General features: G+C 41.2%; 1 protein-coding gene across 3 annotated transcripts; it reads right to left on the reverse strand.

The window, feature by feature from the left end:
* Positions 1–422: 422 nt before the first annotated feature.
* LOC121536483 (protein mono-ADP-ribosyltransferase PARP15) lies at positions 423–21,141 on the reverse strand. Of its 3 annotated transcripts, none has more exons than XM_041843788.2 (9): positions 20,937–21,141; positions 19,606–19,876; positions 16,767–16,895; positions 16,475–16,639; positions 12,503–12,555; positions 1,709–2,000; positions 1,423–1,568; positions 1,115–1,289; positions 423–967 (listed from the first exon to the last, which is right to left on the reverse strand). In XM_041843788.2, the coding sequence occupies exons 2-9, from the start codon at positions 19,871–19,873 to the stop codon at positions 678–680; spliced, it is 1,518 nt and encodes a 505-aa protein (XP_041699722.2). In that variant the 5' UTR covers positions 19,874–19,876; positions 20,937–21,141; the 3' UTR covers positions 423–677. The 3 variants fall into 3 exon arrangements, with proteins under 3 accessions (XP_041699722.2, XP_045062687.1, XP_041699723.2); XM_045206752.1 differs by having other exon boundaries at positions 19,606–19,884; XM_041843789.2 differs by lacking the exon at positions 16,767–16,895 and having other exon boundaries at positions 20,937–21,139.
* Positions 21,142–22,189: the final 1,048 nt, after the last annotated feature.

Consider the following 22,189-nt stretch of genomic DNA (forward strand, 5'->3'; position numbering starts at 1 on the left):
TATGTTCTATGTTTCCTGTTTGATTAGTTTTGTCTGTTAGCCACACCTGTCTTGTGTTATGTCTCATTAAGCACCCTATTTAGTTTCCTTGTTGTTAGTGTAGTGTTGTGTGTAATTGTTTCGTGTCAGGTGTTTGTGCGTTACCCGTGTTTCGGTACGCCAGTTACGATTAGCTTCCTCCTCGGTTGAGGAGAGTTTTTGCGCCCTGTGTTTGTGCGCTCGTATTTGACGCCTGTGTGCGTCTGTTTGGCCTCAGGCCGTTTTTGGATTATTTTGCTCTCACTAGTAAAGTCTTGTTGGACTGTACATCTGCTTCTGCGCCTGATTCCACACCACACCATTACTACACCGTGACACATTGTAAAAAAAAAAAACAGCCCTTCCTAATAAGTGCACAGCTAAAAATGATCCCTTTGAAAACATTTGAATAAGACTGTTGTTTAAAGGTGCAATCTGTTTGATCTCAATGTGAATTGCTGCCAGGTTATAGGACACACAGTAAATCAATAATTAAATGATGACAACGGAAATAACAGATTTAAATCTAGAATATCAAGGCGTTGGTGCAACACTTTCAACATTACCACCAATCACTTCTTTAGGTTATTTTTTGCTGGTCTCAAAATTAGATTTTAACAATGGATGTCCAAGAGCGGTTCTGAGTTGAGACAGTTGCTCTAGACCCCTAAGAAAGTGATCAAGTACTCTGGATATGCCTGACAGTCATGGAAGACTACGAACTCGGTTGGATCAGATGGGTCGTTTGTCGTACTGTCATGGCGCCGAATCGTTGAATCGCCTTTCAATGGAGGTTCTAGCATCCCCTCTTTTCCCTGTGTGAAGTGTCCAGTCAGAACACGACACAGGTACATAAACTTCCTCCCTTCGCCATCCGGTTTTGAGTATTTGTCATCAGCAGAGTAGCTGGCATTGACTGCGAAGTAGGTGCCTCTTCCATATAGTGCATCTGTAGAAAGATTATGACACATTACTGACACTATTACCACAGAAGAGAGAAACACAAGCTAAATATAAGGATTCTTGAAAAGTTATATAAAGTTCTACTTTAGTCAAGACTTTCCTGTTTTGGACTTTATCCTTTGGCACATCTTACCATTTTTCCCAGCGTAGCTCCGATTGAAACCATGGTCGTTGATGTGACCTATGGTTGTGTGGCTGGTTGCATGGAAAAGACGTCTCTCATTGATCATGCCATCATTCCTGCCGTCGATGTCTTGTTTCTTGATCTGGAAGTTTTTCCACAGGTTTGGGTTCTGGATCCTTTCAATCTAAGGGAAGGAGAAAAACACACATATTACAGTAATTGGCAAGACATTCAATAACCTCCAATACCTTGGCTTACACACAGCTGCACATTTACAGTTATAACCACTAAGGAAGTCACTTTAGAACAAGAGGTACCTCAATGATAGTATTGCCTGGACAAGAAGCCCGGAACAGGCGTAGGACTTCACCATGCTCTGTGCTTCCTGGCTGGATTTGGTAGCGCCGGACAGAGTTGGTGGCTGGCATGGCTTGCCAATCCTGAGGGAGGTTATCCTGTTGCTCTGGAGATAACAATATAAGATCGGTCATAGGGCCAATGACAACTTCATTACAGGAGGCTTTTAAAATATTACTTTACATCACGCCCATTTCCACATAATGCTCTGAGTACAGAGTCAAGTAGAATGTAAGATCATAGTACCTGGTAAGCCTAAGGTGGTTATCCACTGCTGAAGTTGTGGATAGGTGTCATTCACATCACTTTCTTTGAGAGTATCAAGGAACTGGAGACCTGTTGTTTCTTTTTTGCCAAGGATCTTATCAATCAGTTTGATGACTTTATCCTCTGGCTCTGGGACACTCATAAGGCTTTGATACTCCCTGTCTTTGATAATGCCTTTACAATGCAGATGTTGAAGAATGAAGGATGGATCTGATCGAAGCCAGTCAATGAGGTCCACCTTATTTTCCGTTATTTTCCGCATTGCAGGCCCCTAAAAAAGCAAAAAAAAAATACGTTTCAGCTGTGAAATAATATTTATACGCACAGTATGATAGTAATTGACCTTCTGTCAGTTTGAGCACCTGCCCACACCAAAGCTCTGTGCACAGCCCTGTACAATACACAGGTTTAAGCCCAAATTACAAGGTGATTACCCTGTAAGAAGTTTACGGACAATGTAAGAAAGCATGCTTTGGTTTTGTGTACCTAGCCATAGTCTCTTATTAGCATTTGTGTCCCAAAAACAATGCAAATCAATATCCCCAAAATTTAAAATGTCTTTGCATTTCGTGTCCAAATCACCATCAAGCGTCTAATTTTTTTTGTCTGCTCTCGCTCAAGCAATGGTACTTTCAAATGATTTGGACATGAAGCGTGTAAAATGCTCATATTGAGGATATTGACATTCGTTGGATTTGGCCCACAAATTATAAAAAGAGACTGTGGCCATGTACACAAAACCAGAGCATGGATTGCTGTCTTTAAACTAATTACAGAGTAAGGATGTCACGCTCTGGCTCCGGGACTTTGTATGTTGAGCCAGGGTGTGTTCGTTTCGTTGTGTTTTGTTTGGTTGGGTTGTTCTATGTGTTGTATTTCTTTGTTTGGATGAGTGACTCCCAATCAGAGGTAACGAGTGTCAGCTGTTGGCTCGTTGTCTCTGATTGGGAGCCATATTTAGACTGTCTGTTTTCACCTTGTGTTTGTGGGTTTTTGTTCCGTGTTCAGTCAGTGTTACTGTGGACTTCACGATCGTGTTTTGTTTTGTACTTTAACTAATTAAAGTCATGTTCGTTTCACACGCTGCGCCTTGGTCCACTCCTTCTCGTCAAGACGATCGTGACAGAAAAACCCACCTTAAAAGGACCAAGCAGCGTGTCCAGGAATCGGCAGCCTGGACGTGGGAGCAGCGTCGGAGGGTCGAGAGGCAACCCCAAAAAATTTTTAGGGGGGGGCACACGGCAGGGGCGACTGGGCAGCAGGAGGCTGCCACAGGGCGATTAGGTGAGGAGGCCACCAGGTTAAGGGAGCTACTGGCGAAGAGGGAGCAGGAGTTAATGTTGCAGAGGATGGAGCTATTAGAGGCGATTAGGGAAAGGGTGAGAAATGAGGCACGACGAGAGGAACTCGGTAGACAGTTGAGGGAGCGGAAGGTTATGATGAAACCCAGTCCCGCTCCTCACACCAAGCAAGTGGTGTGCGTCACCAGTCCGGTCCGGCCCGTTCCTGTTTCCCGCACTAAGTGTACGGTGCACGTCGCCAGCCCGGCCCGGCTCGTTCCTGCTTCCCGCACTAAGTGTACGGTGCACGTCGCCAGCCCGGCCCGGCTCGTTCCTGCTTCCCGCACTAAGTGTACGGTGTGCGTCGCCAGCCCAGCCCGGCCTGTTCCTGCTCCACGCACAAAGCCTACGGTGTGCGTCGCCAGCCCAGCCCAGCCTGTTCCTGCTCCACGCACAAAGCCTACGGTGTGCGTCGCCAGCCCAGCCCGGCCTGTTCCTGCTCCACGCACAAAGCCTACGGTGTGCGTCGCTAGCCCAGCCCGGCCTGTTCCTGCTCCACGCACAAAGCCTACGGTGTGCGTTGCCAGCCCAGCCCGGCCTGTTCCTGCTCCACGCACAAAGCCTACGGTGTGCGTCGCCAGCCCAGCCCGGCCTGTTCCTGCTCCACGCACCAAGCCTACGGGGTGCGTCGCCAGCCCAGCCCGGCCTGTCCCTGCTCCACGCACAAAGCCTACGGTGTGCGTCGCCAGCCCAGCCCGGCCTGTCCCTGCTCCACGCACAAAGCCTACGTTGTGCGTCGCCAGCCCGACCCGGCCTGTTCCTGCCACTCGCACCAGACCAGGGGTGCGAGTCACCAGGGGTGCGAGTCGCACTAAGCCAGGGATGCGAGTCGTCAGTCTGGTCCAGCCCGTTCCTGCTACTCGCACCAAGCCAGGGGTGCGAGTCGTCAGCCTGGTCCAGCCCGTTCCTGCTACTCGCACCAAGCCAGGGATGCGAGTCGTCAGTCCGGTGAGGCCCGTTCCGGCTCCACGCACCAAGCCAGGGGTGCATATCGTCAGCCCGGTCCGGTCCGTTGCTGCTTCACGCACCAAGCCAGGGGTTCGCATCGTCAGCCAGGTCCGGTCAGTTCCTGCCTCACGCGCTAAGCCAGGGGTGCGCGTCATCAGTCCGGTGCCTGATCAGGTACCGGGCAGCTGCTCCACTAAGGAGCTTGAGCAATCCGCTCCGTCGATGTCCGGTCCAGATCCAGCCAGCGGGGTCAGACCGGACCGGGGGCGCTACGGGGGGATTGTGGAAGGGTGGTGGTCAAGCCCGGAGCCGGAGCCGCCTCCGAGGAGAATGCCCACCCAGCCCTCCCCTGTTTGGGGTGTTGAGGCGCGGTCGCAGTCCGCGCCTTTAGGGGGGGATACTGTCACGCTCTGGCTCCGGGACTTTGTATGTTGAGCCAGGGTGTGTTCGTTTCGTTGTGTTTTGTTTGGTTGGGTTGTTCTATGTGTTGTATTTCTTTGTTTGGATGAGTGACTCCCAATCAGAGGTAACGAGTGTCAGCTGTCTGTTTTCACCTTGTGTTTGTGGTTTTTTGTTCCGTGTTCAGTCAGTGTTACTGTGGACTTCACGATCGTGTTTTGTTTTGTACTTTAACTAATTAAAGTCATGTTCGTTTCACACGCTGCGCCTTGGTCCACTCCTTCTCGTCAAGACGATCGTGACAAAGGAAACCACGGTGTAATATAGTGATTTGGGTCAACTAGCCCTTTGACTTCCTCTTAGTTACAGACGCTGAAGAGGAAAATAACTTACTACTAGGACGCAGAAGAAGGAAAATAACTTACTACTAGGACGCAGAAGAAGGAAAATAACTTACTACTAGGACGCAGAAGAAGGAAAATAACTTACTACTAGGACGCAGAAGAGGAAAATAACTTACTACTAGGACGCAGAAGAAGGAAAATAACTTACTACTAGGACGCAGAAGAAGGAAAATAACTTACTACTAGGACGCAGAAGAAGGAAAATAACTTACTACTAGGACGCAGAATAGGATAATAACTTACTACTAGGACGCAGAATAGGATAATAACTTACTACTAGGACGCAAAAGAAGGAACATAACTTACTACTAGGACGCAGAAGAAGAAAAATAACTTACTACTAGGACACAGAAGAAGGAAAATAACTTACTACTAGGACGCAGAATAGGATAAAAACTTACTACTAGGACGCAGAAGAGGATAATAACTTACTACTAGGACGCAGAAGAGGATAATAACTTACTACTAGGACGCAGAAGAGGATAATAATTTACTACTAGGACGCAGAAGAAGGAAAATAACTTACTACTAGGACGCAGAAGAAGGAAAATAACTTACTACTAGGACGCAGAAGAAGGAAAATAACTTACTACTAGGACGCAGAATAGGATAATAACTTACTACTAGGACGCAGAATAGGATAATAACTTACTACTAGGACGCAGAAGAAGGAAAATAACTTACTACTAGGACGCAGAAAAAGGAAAATAACTTACTACTAGGACGCAGAAGAAGGAAAATAACTTACTACTAGGACGCAGAATAGGATAATAACTTACTACTAGGACGCAGAATAGGATAATAACTTACTACTAGGATGCTGAAGAGGAAAATAACTTACTACTAGGACGCAGAAGAGGATAATAACTTACTACTAGGACGCAGAAGAAGGAAAATAACTTACTACTAGGACGCAGAAGAAGGAAAATAACTTACTACTAGGACGCAGAAGAAGGAAAATAACTTACTACTAGGACGCAGAATAGGATAATAACTTACTACTAGGACGCAGAATAGGATAATAACTTACTACTAGGACGCAAAAGAAGGAACATAACTTACTACTAGGACGCAGAAGAAGGAAAATAACTTACTACTAGGACGCAGAAGAAGGAAAATAACTTACTACTAGGACGCAGAAGAAGGAAAATAACTTACTACTAGGACGCAGAATAGGATAATAACTTACTACTAGGACGCAGAAGAGGATAATAACTTACTACTAGGACGCAGAAGAGGATAATAACTTACTACTAGGACGCAGAAGAGGATAATAACTTACTACTAGGACGCAGAAGAAGGAAAATAACTTACTACTAGGACGCAGAAGAAGGAAAATAACTTACTACTAGGACGCAGAAGAAGGAAAATAACTTACTACTAGGACGCAGAATAGGATAATAACTTACTACTAGGACGCAGAATAGGATAATAACTTACTACTAGGACGCAGAAGAAGGAAAATAACTTACTACTAGGACGCAGAAGAAGGAAAATAACTTACTACTAGGACGCAGAAGAAGGAAAATAACTTACTACTAGGACGCAGAATAGGATAATAACTTACTACTAGGACGCAGAATAGGATAATAACTTACTACTAGGACGCAAAAGAAGGAACATAACTTACTACTAGGACGCAGAAGAAGGAAAATAACTTACTACTAGGACACAGAAGAAGGAAAATAACTTACTACTAGGACGCAGAATAGGATAAAAACTTACTACTAGGACGCAGAAGAGGATAATAACTTACTACTAGGACGCAGAAGAGGATAATAACTTACTACTAGGACGCAGAAGAGGATAATAACTTACTACTAGGACGCAGAAGAGGATAATAACTTACTACTAGGACGCAGAAGAGGATAATAACTTACTACTAGGACGCAGAAGAAGGAAAATAACTTACTACTAGGACGCAGAAGAAGGAAAATAACTTACTACTAGGACGCAGAAGAAGGAAAATAACTTACTACTAGGACGCAGAAGAAGGAAAATAACTTACTACTAGGACGCAGAATAGGATAATAACTTACTACTAGGACGCAGAATAGGATAATAACTTACTACTAGGACGCAGAAGAAGGAAAATAACTTACTACTAGGACGCAGAAGAAGGAAAATAACTTACTACTAGGACGCAGAAGAAGGAAAATAACTTACTACTAGGACGCAGAATAGGATAATAACTTACTACTAGGACGCAGAATAGGATAATAACTTACTACTAGGACGCAAAAGAAGGAACATAACTTACTACTAGGACGCAGAAGAAGGAAAATAACTTACTACTAGGACACAGAAGAAGGAAAATAACTTACTACTAGGACGCAGAATAGGATAAAAACTTACTACTAGGACGCAGAAGAGGATAATAACTTACTACTAGGACGCAGAAGAGGATAATAACTTACTACTAGGACGCAGAAGAGGATAATAACTTACTACTAGGACGCAGAAGAGGATAATAACTTACTACTAGGACGCAGAAGAGGATAATAACTTACTACTAGGACGCAGAAGAAGGAAAATAACTTACTACTAGGACGCAGAAGAAGGAAAATAACTTACTACTAGGACGCAGAAGAAGGAAAATAACTTACTACTAGGACGCAGAATAGGATAATAACTTACTACTAGGACGCAGAATAGGATAATAACTTACTACTAGGACGCAGAAGAAGGAAAATAACTTACTACTAGGACGCAGAAGAAGGAAAATAACTTACTACTAGGACACAGAAGAAGGAAAATAACTTACTACTAGGACGCAGAATAGGATAATAACTTACTACTAGGACGCAGAAGAGGATAATAACTTACTACTAGGACGCAGAAGAAGGGAAATAACTTACTACTAGGACGCAGAATAGGATAATAACTTACTACTAGGACGCAGAAGAGGATAATAACTTACTACTAGGACGCAGAAGAGGATAATAACTTACTACTAGGACGCAGAAGAGGATAATAACTTACTACTAGGACGCAGAATAGGATAATAACTTACTACTAGGACGCAGAAGAAGGAAAATAACTTACTACTAGGACGCAGAAGAAGGAAAATAACTTACTACTAGGACACAGAAGAAGGAAAATAACTTACTACTAGGACGCAGAATAGGATAATAACTTACTACTAGGACGCAGAAGAGGATAATAACTTACTACTAGGACGCAGAAGAAGGAAAATAACTTACTACTAGGACGCAGAATAGGATAATAACTTACTACTAGGACGCAGAATAGGATAATAACTTACTACTAGGACGCAGAATAGGATAATAGCTTACCACAAGGACACAGAAGAAGGAAAATAACTTACTTCATGATTAGCCATGTCTCAGTACAGGATGTGGAATAAACTACAAACTTTAAGTGTTTATTCTAACAGTCGACTTGAAAACGTTCAACCGTGGCAGGCAGAAAATGGCTGAGGCTGACTAGTGATTAACTTTCACTTTAGTAATATATGCTCCTCCTTGTTCAGGAAGGACTTATAGCTAATAGCAAAGATGTACAGTCAAAACCTTAGCCATGCAGAAGTACATGATTGCAAATAAGTTAACCGTTTCAAATATAATGGCAACAGATTGGCTTATGGGTGAGACTAAGCTCTTTGTCAGTGCAATATCTAGACACATTCATGACGTCATTGTATCCAGTTTTATTAGGATTCTTTTTTCTTTACTTGACTTAATATTGAAGCAAGATTAGAGCGTTTTCTGATATTTTGTGTTCACAGGTTATGAGGGTCATATGGGTGATGCCTGATGGACATACTGTAGTGTAGCAGAGCCATATATTTATGGCGCGTTCACACTGCACCTTAGACCGGGGCTAAGCGAGTGTTCACGCACACTTGCACATTCTAACTTGGGCTAGCAGCAGCCTTAACCCAGAGTTAGCTGGCCCCTCCTAACAGGGTGGAACCTAACAGGGTAGACGTTTGGAGCCTACATTAGCCATAGTTCTGTGAGTGAGCAATATTCAGCTTGCATAATGGTGAACACTTGAACAGGATTTTAACTTCTCTATCAAACATACAAGTAATTTAACATTTGGATATTTTGGTAAAGTTTCTCTATAATTTAGTTAACACGGTGGACATTTATGAGTGGGACATACAGACTAACAACATGGAACATGGACAAATAGATACAACTGAGTGTTTATATTTATGCAGCTTTGCACCATTGTTTTCCCACCAAATAAATAATGACACTTCCTGAATGTGGTGTCATTGTAGGAAGGGGTTGTTTTCTTAAATGGACAATTACAACAAACTAACAGGGTGGAAAGTGATATCAGGGACACAGAAAATCTTAAATAAAATAATAATAAATGCAATAATCCTGAAAAAAACGTTATTGATGAGAGATAATTTAACTAGGAGTATAGAAAAAATGATTTTAAATATTTTATTATTTTATGGCTAATATTTATCGTGGAAGTTGATGAATTATAACGGGGGATATGGCAAAAATGCCTAAATCGACTGAAAAAAAGAGTTCAAAATGCATAACATTTATTCCCTTTCAAGATTCATATTTTTGTGTTTTTAATGTACAGGACACGTGACCTTATATTTAAAGCCTTTTGGAATCCACATTTTACACTAAATAAGAAGTGATATTTCCTGGAGACGGAGAAGGCAGGAATGACCTGACTAGCCCCAGAAACACAGGCAGTGTGAAACAGGGTCAAGAACAACACCTAGAATTCTCACTGTCCATTCACAAAAGCTACACTGTCACTTCATTTACATATGCTGGTGATGCCTGTAATGTGTTCTGCACGTCGTTAAGTAAATTCATACTATTTCATCCTTCCATCTGAAGTGTCAGAGATAGAATATTGGTCATATGTTGTGTTTGTCTGTTAGCCCAGGGCTTAGGAATACGAGTGGGAATCCTTAGTCCAGGTCTGTAGCTTAGCCCAGGGTTAACAAATGCTTGTGTGAACACAGGCTAAACTAGCCCGGGGCTAGTCTAACCTGGGGCTAAGATAGCCTGGGGGTTAAGAACATTGCAGTGTGAAAAGGCCTTTAGAGAGGTCAACTTTTAGAATATTGTTCTAGACATTCAGTTACATAGCGTTGTTTAAATAGTCCCCATGTAACGTTTATAGAGAGCTAACATGGCTGCCATAGAATGATGAAGTGTCATGCAAATGCGTCTTAACGCAGAAACCGCATTGGCCCAAGTCTTTAAATACTGTACATGGCTCGGCAGTGTACTATATGCAAATATGAGCTATGTTTAGATAATGAGACGTTTAGTTGCAAACAACTTGCCAATTTGGGTGGGTGGGGGTGTCCCCTGCCAGTGGATGTCTCAGTAAGACAGAGTCCAACAATGAGTGTAAACTACAGCAAATATTTATTCATGTGTTCACATTGGTATAGGATAAAACCCATAGCCTTCCTAATTAGCAATGGTTCCAAAAAGCAATAATACAGAATAGAAAAAGAATGCCCACAAATCACCTTCATTTATACTCACAGCATACTGCTAAAATGGTCACCTTGAGAAAATTGTAATACATTGAATTTGTTGGTGGAATATGCAAGATTTCCACATACAAGTAGAACTCAACATCTTCATTGCACAAGTTGAGGTAATTACTGTAGTAACTACAGTTGAAGTCAGAAGTTTACATACACTTAGGTTGGAGTCATTAAAACTTGTTTTTCAACCACTCCACAAATGTCTTGTTAACAAACTACAGTTTTGGCAAGTCGGTTAGGACATCTACTTTGTGCATGACACAAGTAATTTTTCCAACAATTGTTTACAGACAGATTATTTTACTTATAATTCACTGTATCACAATTCCAGTGGGTCAGAAGATTACATACACTAAGTTGACTGTGCCTTTAAACATCTTGGAAAATTCCAGAAAATGATGTCATGGCTTTAGAAGCTTCTGATCACTGATGACATCACTTGAATCAATTGGAGGTGTACCTGTGGATGTATTTCAAGGCCTACCTTCAAACTCAGTGCCTCTTTGCTTGACATCATGGGAAGATCAAACTAAATCAGCCAAGACCTCAGAAAAATAATTGTAGAACTCCACAAGTCTGATTCATCCTTGGGAGCAATTTCCAAACACCTGAAGGTACCACATTCATCTGCACAAACAATAGTACGCAAGTATAAACACCATGTGACCACACGGCCGTCATACCGCTCAGGAAGGAGAAACGTTCTGTCTCCTAGAGATGATCGTACTTTGGAGCGAAAAGTGCAAGTCAATCCCAGAACAGGAAAAGGACCTTGTGAAGATCCTGGAGGAAACAGGTACAAAAGTATATATATCCACAGTAAAACGAGTCCTATATCGACATAACCTGAAAGGCCGCTCAGCAAGGAAGAAGCCACTGCTCCAAAACCGCCATAGAAAAACCAGACTATGGTTTGCAACTGCACATGGGGACAAAGATCGTACTTTTTGGAGAAATGTCCTCTGGTCTGATGAAACAAAAATAGAACTGTTTGCCCATAATGACAATCGTTATGTTTGGAGGAAAAAGGGGATTGCTTGCAAGCCGTAGAACACCATCACAACCATGAAGCATGGGGGTAGCAGCATCATGCAGTGGGGGTGCTTTGCTGCAGGAGGGACTGGTGCACTTCACAAAATAGATGGCATCATGAGGAAGGAAAATTATGTGGATATATTGAAGCAACATCTCAAGACATCAGTCAGGACGTTAAAGCTTGGTGGCAAATGGGTCTTTCAAATGGACAACGACCCCAAGCATACTTCCAAAGTTGTGGCAAATGGCTTAAGGACAACAAAGTCAAGGTATTGGAGTGGCCATCACAAAGCCCTGACATCAAACCTATAGAAAATGTGTGGGCAGAACTGAAAAAGCGTGTGCGAACAAGGAGGCCTACAAACCTGATTCAGTTACACCAGCTCTGTCAGGAGGAATGGGCCAAAATTCACCCAACTTATTGTATGAAGCTTGTGGAAGGCTACCCGAAACGTTTGAAACAAGTTAAACAATTTAAAGGCAATGCTACCAAATACTAATTGAGTGTATGTAAACTTCTGACCCACTGGGAATGTGATGAAAGAAATAAAAGCTGAAATAAATCCTTCTCTCTACTATTATTCGGACATTTCACATTCTTAAAATAAAGTAGTGATCCTAATTGACCTAAGACAGGGAATTTTTTCTAGGATTAAATGTCAGGAATTGTGAAAACTGAGTTTAAATGTATTTGGCTAAGGTGTATGTAATTTTCCGACTTCAACTGTATGTATTTTTACTTTGATGTCTGTAAAAGTCCAACTCTTAAGTGTATATGCCTACGGATATTTTATTTATTGAACCTCTTCTTGGAAGTTAAAATTGTAAATAGGGTTAAGCAACAACCTCTCATATAAATGCAAAGCAGCAGTATATCTTCAGATTTCATCTTACATTTTATCTTTGGAATGTCCAGAAACAAGATCCAAATAATCAAAACAGCGTTCATATTGTTTTTAGAATTTCTTACAAATAGAAGTAATTATTTCCCAAAAAGGAATTGTCCTGAATTGTCTCAATAATAAAAAAAGATAAATAGAAAATAAAACAAATAAGTAAATCTAGTAATTGTACAATTACAATGTATGAACAATGTTGTACGGTGTTGAGAGATGCACATCAAATATTTATCTACCTGCAATGGAAGAGGTGGCTTGGTGAATTTGGTCTTCTTTGGCTCTGACGGTCCTGAAGAAGAGAGGGAGATATTGAGAAAACAGTAAATTAACAAATGTGAAAAGCCACTAATAAACAACTATTGCACTGACGTTTTCTTTGATGGCACTGAAAGACATTGAGTGGCAATAATTGTACTTCAAATTCAAATGCATGATTGAAAACAACTTTTAAATGTCTGTGCACTGAACTTATTTGTAAAAGTTTTCCTGGGGCCTCATTTATAAAAGTTTTGTACACACAAAATATGCCCCAAACTTGGTGTGCGCCAATTTTCACACAGAAATGGCCATTTATAAAAACTGAACTTGAACTTAGAATGTGTTTATCAAACTTCAAACCATGTGTAAGCACAGTTTCAAGTGGTTGAAGTCTTGCATTGCAAAAAGGCAACAGTAGCCTTGTGCAGGAATATATGACGACGCTCTTATTCAGAACATAAGAACAGGTAGCTAAATAAAATAACAAGATGCAATCATTTGCCTTTAGTGACAACGGCTAAAATCTATTTATTTTATCTTTTCATTCTAAAATAATTATAGAAATAGGCTTCTATTTCCTATTATTTATTTCATTTCCATGATCATTGGAGAATACATTCCTCACCTTTTCTGACTGTGATGGTTTCATACTGGTGAAATAGCCTACAGACCTAGAAGTTAGGATAGGCTACCATTCGTCCCATCTCTCATTTAATTGGACCCACTTCACAGTAGTATTTACAGTGCCTTGCAAAAGTATTCATCCCCCTTGGTGTTTTTCCTACTTTATTGCATTACAACCTGTAATTTACATGGATTTATATGTAACAGTCCAAATAGGTGAAGTGAAATGAAAAAGATAACTTGTTTCAAAAATTCTAAAAAATAAATAAAGGAAAAGTGGTGCGTGCATATGTATTCACCCCCTTTGCTATGAAGCCCCTAAATAAGATTTGGTGCAACCAATTACCTTCAGAAGTCACATAATTAGTTAAATAAAGTCCACCTGTGTGCAGTCTAAGTGTCACATGATCTCAGTATATATACACCTGTTCTGAAAGGCCCCAGAGTCTGCAACACCACTAAGCAAGGAGCACCACCAAAAAGCGGCACCATGAAAACCAAGGAGCTCTCCAAACAGGTCAGGGACAAAGTTGTGGAGAAGAACAGATCAGGGTTGGGTTATAAAAAAATATCAGAAACTTTGAACATCCCATGGAGCACCATTAAATCCATTATTAAAAAATGGAAAGAATATGGCACCACAACAAACCTGCCAAGAGAGGGCCGCCCACCAAAACTCACAGACCAGGCAAGGAGGGCATTAATCAGAGAGACAACAAAGAGACCAAAGATAACCCTGAAGGAGCTGCAAAGCTCAACAGCGGAGATTGGAGTGTCTGTCCATAGGACCACTTTAAGCCGGACACGCCACAGAGCTGGGTTTTATGGAAGAGTGGCCAGAAAAAAGCTATTGCTTAAAGAATAAATAAGCAAACACATTTGGTGTTCGCCAAAAGGCATGTGAGAGATTCCCCAAACATATGGAAGAAGATACTCTGGTCAGATGAGACTAAAATGGAGCTTTTTGGCCATCAAGGAAAACGCTATGTATGGCGCAATCCCAACACCTCTCATCACCCCGAGAACACCATCCCCACAGTGAAGCATGGTGGTGGCAGCATCATGCAGTGGCGATGTTTTTCATCGGCAGGGACTGGGAAACTGGTCAGAATTGAAGGAATGATGGATGCCGCTAAATACAGGGAAATTCTTGAGGGAAACCTGTTTCAGTTTTCCAGAGATTTGAGACTGGGACGGAGGTTCACCTTCCAGCAGGACAATGACCCTAAGCATACTGCTAAAGCAACACTCGAGTGGTTTAAGGGGAAACATTTAAATGTCTAGGAATGTCCTAGTCAAATCCCAGACCTCAATCCAATTGAGAATCTGTGGTATGACTTAAAGATTGCTGTACACCAGCGGAACCCATCCAACTTGAAGGAGCTGGAGCAGTTTTGCCTTGAAGAATGGGCAAAAATCCCAGTGGCTAGATGTGCCAAGATTATAGAGACATAACGCAAGAGACTTGCAGCTGTAATTGCTGCAAAAGGTGGCTCTACAAAGTATTGACTTTGGTGGGGTGAATAGTTATGCATGCTCAAGTTTTCTGTATTGTTTTGGTCATATTTCTTGTTTGTTGCACAATAAAAAATATTTTGCATCTTCAAAGTGGTAGGTATGTTGTGTAAATCAAATGATACAAACCCCCCCAAAATCTATTTTAATTCCAGGTTGTAAGGCAACAAAATAGGAAAAATGCCAAGGGTGGTGAATACTTTTGCAAGCCACTGTAGGTCTATGTGATCCGAAGCGCAGTTTAACGTTAGACCAAACGGTTCACCTTTTCCATTGACTTTTGTAGACTAAGTCTGAATACGTCTGAATACTGTATTTTGAAATTTCTCGAGTAGAGAATGTTTCATTTATAAACATACATAATGCAAATATCATAACAATTACATAATACATTCCTCACCTTTTCTGGTCATGATGAATTCTTATTTCCGAAGTAGCCATACAACAAATGACCATGCCCATCTCTAATTGCAACCTGGTCTCATAGACTAGACGTAACATAGTAAATGTACATCTGGAATACTCATATTAGTATGATATGTTACATTTGGTATGGTTACATATGACAGTAGGGTGGTTGGTCAGGGTGGACTGGTGGACGTATATCACAAACTACTAGCAACCCAAGGTTGTGAGTTCTAATCTCATCACGAACAACTTTAGCATTTTAGCAACTTCTCAACCACTTACTACTTTTTAGCAACTTTGCAAATACTGAACATGTTAGCAAACCCTTCGCTTAATCTTAACCCTTTTAGTTAACCCTTCCCCTAACACTAACCTTAACCCTTTTAGCCAACCCTTCCCCTAACGTAACCCTTTAGCCTAACTCCTAAACTTAACCCTAACCTTAACCCTAACCCCTAGCCTAGATAACATTAGCCACCTAGCTAGAATTCGTCAAAAATCATACATTTTGCATATTCATAGCATATAGTACTTTTAGAAAATTCATAACATATTGTACATTTTGAAAATTCATAACATATAATACGAATTGAAATTCGTAACATATCAAACAAAATGGGTGATGGACATCCATAAAATAATACATACAATACCGAAGGTAACATATACTAAATGGAGTGCCTCTGATTTATGTACAAAATAATATGACGTGCTCTGAGACCAGATTGCTCATTTAATTGGGACCATTAGATAGGCTATTATAACTTCTAGTTTTTGCTCTATGCATCCGAAAGGGAACACGGTTTATACAGTAGAATTTAACAGGTGAACAGAAGTGTGTACACTAAGTAGGCCTATATTTAGAATTTTTTCCAAGTAGACAATATCTATGTTCGGAAAATAAATAATTGCAAAACACTATTGAATTAAACGATCTGTTTACAGCTCCACACAAATTTGCAATAGTTTTTTGTCTTTCAGAAAATGGCAGAGACGGTCAGATATGCTACATCAAAGGTCACTGCAGAATAAAACATTCTGCCAACACCCCCAAAAACATTTGATCATGTTCGCCAATTCTATTTCCTTTAGATACTGTTTTGGACTAATTCCGATGCTTCCAAAGTATACAGAAAATAAGGCCGTTATTGTCACCATAAAAGGTGAGTGATGGGCGGAGTTCTAATGCTCGTTCCCTCCGGCACAGTTTACGACTGATCTGATTGATAACGGGAAACATGCGTATGTCTGGCGAACGCCAAGTTCATAAATCTCAATATTTTTTGTGCGTGCGCGGTCTTTTCAGAAATGGCGCAGATATTTAGAGTAAACAGTTACCGCAACAGTTATAAATGAGGCCCCCGCTCTCTAACACAGCTACAGATCAGGTTGAGATAGTTTACCTGGACACTGTGAGGCTTGTCGGACTGGGGCTGGAGCTGGGGTCTGTGTCCAAGACATATCCAGGTTGCCACCGACTTCACAATCTTTTATCACTTCAGCAGATACATGGCTGTTATTGGTTGCAACCACATCTGCACGTGGTTGTGTTTGGCCTTGGTTACTTCCTGAAAGAGACATTTTGTGTCCAAGTAACTGTACAATTGTCTTATGTTCTTCTTCTGGTGCTATCTGTTAGTAAGCAACACAACTTTATTAGAATGACCATGTTAGCTTATTCATGGTAGCACTCACCAGACAGATTCATCCCTCCTGATTGAAAAGTTTTATGCATGATCAAGTCCTTTTTAGTTCGGACTTTGGTCACTTTTCGCATATCAACAGTGCTGTTGCAATCAGCATACACCGTTGGGCTGGATGACACTTCAAAACAAATGTGTTATTGCCTTGTTAGATGATGACCTTTTGTATTGCATGACCTTGCAGCCTTTAACCTGGCAAACCTGACCATTATATTTGATAGTATGTATACTAACACACATACACTGAGTGTACAACACATTAAAGACACCTGCTCTTTCCATGTCAAAGACTGACTAGGTGAATCCAGGTGAAAGCTATGATCCCTTATTGATGTCACCTGTTAAATCTACTTCAATCAGTGTAGATGAAGGGGAGGAGACAGGTTAAGGAAGGATTTTTAAGCCTTGAGACAATTGAGACATGGATTGTGTATGACAAAAGACTTAAGTGCATTTGAATGGGGTATTACTGTAGGTGCCAGGCGCAGCGGTTTGTGTCAAGAACTGCAACGCTGCTGGGTTTTTCACACTCAACGGTTTCCCGTGTGTATCAAGTATGGTCCACCAACCAAAGGACATCCAGCCATCTTGACACAACTGTGGAAAGCATTGGAGTCACCATGGGCCAGCATCCCTGTGGAACGCTTTTGACACCTTGTAGAGTCCATGCGACGAGGAAATGAGGGCAACTCAATAATAGGAAGGCGTTCTTAATGTTTTGTACACTCAGTGTATGTATGTATGTTTATAATAGCACATATTTAAAAGCCTAGCGGTTAAGAGCATTGAGCCAGTAACCGAAAGGTCTCTGCTTCAAATCTCTGAGCCGACTAGGTGAACAATCGATGTGCCCTTGAGCAAGGCACTTAACCCTAATTGAACCCGTAAGTCACTCTGGGTAAGTGTCTGCTAAATGACAAAAATGTTAAATGTACACTACCAGTCAAAAGTTTTAGAACACCTACTCATTCAAGGGTGTTTCTATATTTTTGCTATTTTCTACATTGTGGAATAATAGCGAAGACATCAGAACAATGAAGTAACACATATGGAATCATGTAGTAACCAAAAAAGTGTATAAATATATTTTATATTTGAGATTCTTCAAATAGCCACCCTTTGCTTTGATGACAGCTTTGCACACTCTTGGCATTCTCTCAACCAGCTTCATGAGGTAGTCACCTGGAATGCATTTCAAATAACAGGTGTACCTTAAAAGTTAATTTGTGGAATTTATTTCCGTCTTAATGCGTTTGAGCCAATCAGTTGTGTTGAGACAAGGTAGGGGGGTATACAGAAGATAGCCTTATTTGGTAAAAGACCAAGTCCAAGGTCTCCCGAGTGGCGCAGTGGTCTAAGGCACTGCGCCACTAGAGATCCTGGTTCGAATCCAGGCTCTGTCGTAGCCGGCCGTGACCGGGAGACCCATGGGGCGGTGCACAATTGGCCCAGGGTAGGGGAGGGAATGGCCGGCAGGCAGGCTCAGTTGGTAGAGCATGGCGTTTGCAACGCCAGGATTGTGGGTTCGATTCCCACGTGGGGCCAGTATGAAAAAATTAAAATAAAATAATGTATGCACTCACTAACTGTAAGTTGCTCTGGATAAGAGCGTCAGCTAAATGACTAAAATGTAAATGTAATGTAAATATTATGGCAAGAACAGCTCAAACGACATGAAGGTCAGTCAATACGGAACATTTCAAGAACTTTGAAAACTTCTTCAAGTGCAGTCGCAAAAACCATCAAGCGCTATAATGAAACTGGCTCTCATGAGGACCGCCACAGGAATGGAATAAGTTCATTAGAGTTACCAGCCTCAGAAATTGCAGCCCAAATAAATGCTTCACAGAGTTCATGTAACAGACACATCTCAACATCAACTGTTCAGAGAGGACTGTGTGAATCAGGCCTTCATGGTCGAATTGCTGCAAAGAAACCACTACTAAAGGACACCAATAAGAAGAAGAGACTTGCTTGGGCCAAGAAACACGAGCGATGGACATTAGACCTGTGGATATTATTCCTTTGGTCTGGAGTCCAAATTGGCGATTTTTGGTTCCAACCGCCGTGTCTTTGTGAGATGCGGTGTGGGTGAACAGATGATCTCCGCATGTGTATTTCCCACCGTAAAGCATGGAGGAGGAGGTGTTATGGTGTGGGGGTGCTTTGCTGGTGACACTGTTAGAAATGTATTTAGAATTCAAGGCACACTTAACCAGCAAGGCTACCACAGCATTCTGCAGTGATACACCATCCCATCTTGTTTGGGGTTAGTGCGACTATCATTTGTTTTTCAACTGGACAATGACACAACACACCTCCAGGCTGTGTAAGGGCTATTTTACCAAAAAGGAGAGTGATGGAGTTCTGCATCAGATGACCTGGCCTCCGCAATCCCCCGACCTCAACCAAATTGAGTTGGTTTGGGATGAGTCGGACCGCAGAGTGAAGGAAAAGCAGCAAACAAGTGCTCAGCATACTGTATGTGTAAACTCCTTCAAGATTTTTGGAAAAGCATTCCAGGTGAAGCTGGTTGAGAGAATACCAAGAGTGTGCAAAGCTGTCATCAAGGCAAAGGGTGGCTATTTGAAGAATCTCAAATATAACAGATATTTTTGATTTGTTTAACACTTTTTTGGTTACTACATGATTCCATGTGTTATTTCATAGTTTTGATGTCTTCACTATTATTCTACAAATCCTTGAATGCGTAGGTGTTCCAAAATTTTTGACCGGCAGTGTATGTTTGTAATAATGACCATATGAAGTATTTTTCAATTAAATGTCTTTAATCACAACAAATGTTGACGTAAAACTGTATGCTACTGTACCTTGTGTGCACTTGCTGAAATGCTGTTGAAGGTCTGGATAACGTGCCTGCTCTTTCTTCAGAATCTCATGGAACTCCACACATGCGCACTCACCCTTTTCCATGATTGTATCCAAAAGAAGACAGATCTTCGCTGGAACAGTGGCTTGGTTGGAAACAGCTTTTCCTTGTTTAACTGATAAAATATCTTCACACTTTTCAATGATATACTCAGGGTCTTTTGATAACCACAGGCACAGGTCTGTCTTCTTTGACTTCAGAAATTCCATGGTCTAAATGTTTAAAAGAGATGCATACAGTAAGGTATGGCTCAAACTTTATGATGCATACGATAAACTACTCAACTACCTGCATAAAACACATCATTATTTTATGTTAAAATGCAATCAAAGATGAGTGACAATAAAACAGGTTCCATAGAAGTGATCCTAATACTGTACAGAATATATTACCTGAGTACAAACTATCAATAATCATAATTAACATTGAAAGGGTTGTGTGATGTAACCATTGGCCTCATTGTAATATAGTCTGCTCTAAAGTTGTTTTTACTTTCACTATTGAAGACATACAGTATATTTGATGTATATTTGATGTAATTACTGTTTAAAATACACTTAAAGGAAAGATTCACCCATGTTGAATGTTATATTGTTTTTGTACATCTCTGAGCGATGTTCTATGGATTCCCTAGGATCATTTAATGTTTTCATGTGTATCTGAACTACTGCCGTTCAAGCAGTTTTGCATCGTATCAAATAAAATCAAATCAAACTGTATTTGTCACATGCGCCGAATACAACAGCTGTAGACCTTACAGTGAAATGCTTACTTACAAGCCCTTAACCAACAATGCAGTTCAAGAAAGAGTTAAGAAAATATTTACCAATTAAACTAAAGTAAAAAATAATGAACAAACACAAACAAAATAACAATAACGAGGCTCTATACAGGGGGTATATATGCAGTCAATGTGCGGATGTACAGGTTAGTCGAGTTAATTTGTACATGTAGGTTGGGGTAAAGTCACTATGCATAGATAATAGACAGCGGGTAGAAGCAGTGTAAAAACAAATGGAGGAGGGGGGGTGAATCTTTCCTTTAAGCAACAACTCATGCCATTACAAACTGTACAACATCTAGACTTTTGTTGATAAGCTGTAACTGTGGAAGTATGAGAAAGTACAAGCAGTTCTGGTTTGGTGAGGGAAATGAGTGAAGTCTAGAGTCCCGTAAACTAGACGAACAACTGGTGGTTTTCAAAAGAGCGGGAGCAGCCATATCTCACACAACATACCGTTTAAAGACTGCAGAACAGGAAGGTAAACTTACCAGCAAGTTGTTTAACAGAGCAGGATCTGGTAGTTAAAGTGAATGTGGAGACTTTACAACTTTCCGTGCTGACAAGCTATGTGGCGGAAACAAAAGTGCTCTTACTGCCAGAAATGTGAGAAACGTACTTAATTTGTGTAAGCACAGCCAATAGCAGACATGCTGAGTCACAACAAAACTGAAAGTACAAGCGTGAACGGCGGGCTTGTAAAGTTGCAGCCAACAGAAATGCACGTTTTGTTATGAGTAAGAAATGGAACACGTGAAGTGAATCTAAGATGAATTATTAAGTTTCATTATGTTTGTGTTCAACAGATGAATAAAGTACAATGTACAAAACCACCTGTAGGCATTGTAATAACATGTATTGACACAGTAAGGGCAATTTGGTGTCCATGATGACAGGCTCCTGTTCTCAATGTGGGGTGGACCGGGGCCAAGGTCAATAGGCAAACGCTGTGGAGCGTGCCAAATAAAAATGTAATGAGTAGAACTGACGTTAATACTTATTTTACATGTAAGGGGGACAAGTTTGTTCTATATAATATAACTATACTACCCGGGTCTACTGTATTGTGCTGCATGTAGGTCTACTGCACTGTACTGCCTGTAGGTCTACTGTATTGTACTGCCTTTAGGTCTACTGCACTGTACTGCCTGTAGGTCTACTGTATTGTACTGCCTGTAGGTCTACTGCACTGTACTGCCTGTAGGTCTACTGTACTGTACTGCCTGTAGGTCTACTGTACTGTACTGTCTGTATGTCTACTGTATTGTACTGCCTGTAGGTCTACTGTAAAGTACTGCCTGTAGGTCTACTGTATTGTACTGCCTGTAGGTCTACTGTACTGTACTGCCTGTAGGTCTACTTTACTGTACTGCCTGTAGGCCTACTGTATTGTACTGCCTGTAGATATACTGTACTGTACTGCCTGTAGGTCTACTGTATTGTACTGCCTGTAGGTCTACTGTACTGTACTGCCTGTAGGTCTACTTTACTGTACTGCCTTTAGGTCTAATGTACTGTACTGCCTGTAGATCTACTGAATTGTACTGCCTGTAGGTCTACTTTACTGTACTGCCTTTAGGTCTACTGTACTGTACTGCCTGTAGGTCTACTGTACTGTACTGCCTGTAGGTCTACTCTACTATATTGCCTGTAGATCTACTGTATTGTACTGCCTGTAGATATACTGTATTGTACTGCCTGTAGGTCTACTGTACTGTACTGCCTGTAAGTCTACTGTACTGTA

Source organism: Coregonus clupeaformis, chromosome 23 (assembly GCF_020615455.1).
Source record: "Coregonus clupeaformis isolate EN_2021a chromosome 23, ASM2061545v1, whole genome shotgun sequence".
Lineage (NCBI taxonomy): Eukaryota > Metazoa > Chordata > Actinopteri > Salmoniformes > Salmonidae > Coregonus > Coregonus clupeaformis.

Bases quoted from the DNA above. Each gene is read 5' to 3' on its own strand.
- LOC121536483 (XM_041843788.2), bottom strand. From the start codon at position 19,873: ATGGAATTTCTGAAGTCAAAGAAGACAGACCTGTGCCTGTGGTTATCA. The intron at 12,556-16,474 runs GTAAACTATCTC...TCTCTTCTTCAG, and splicing joins ACAAGCCTCACAGTGTCCAG to GACCGTCAGAGCCAAAGAAG. The intron at 1,569-1,708 runs GTACTATGATCT...TGTTATCTCCAG, and splicing joins AACCACCTTAGGCTTACCAG to AGCAACAGGATAACCTCCCT.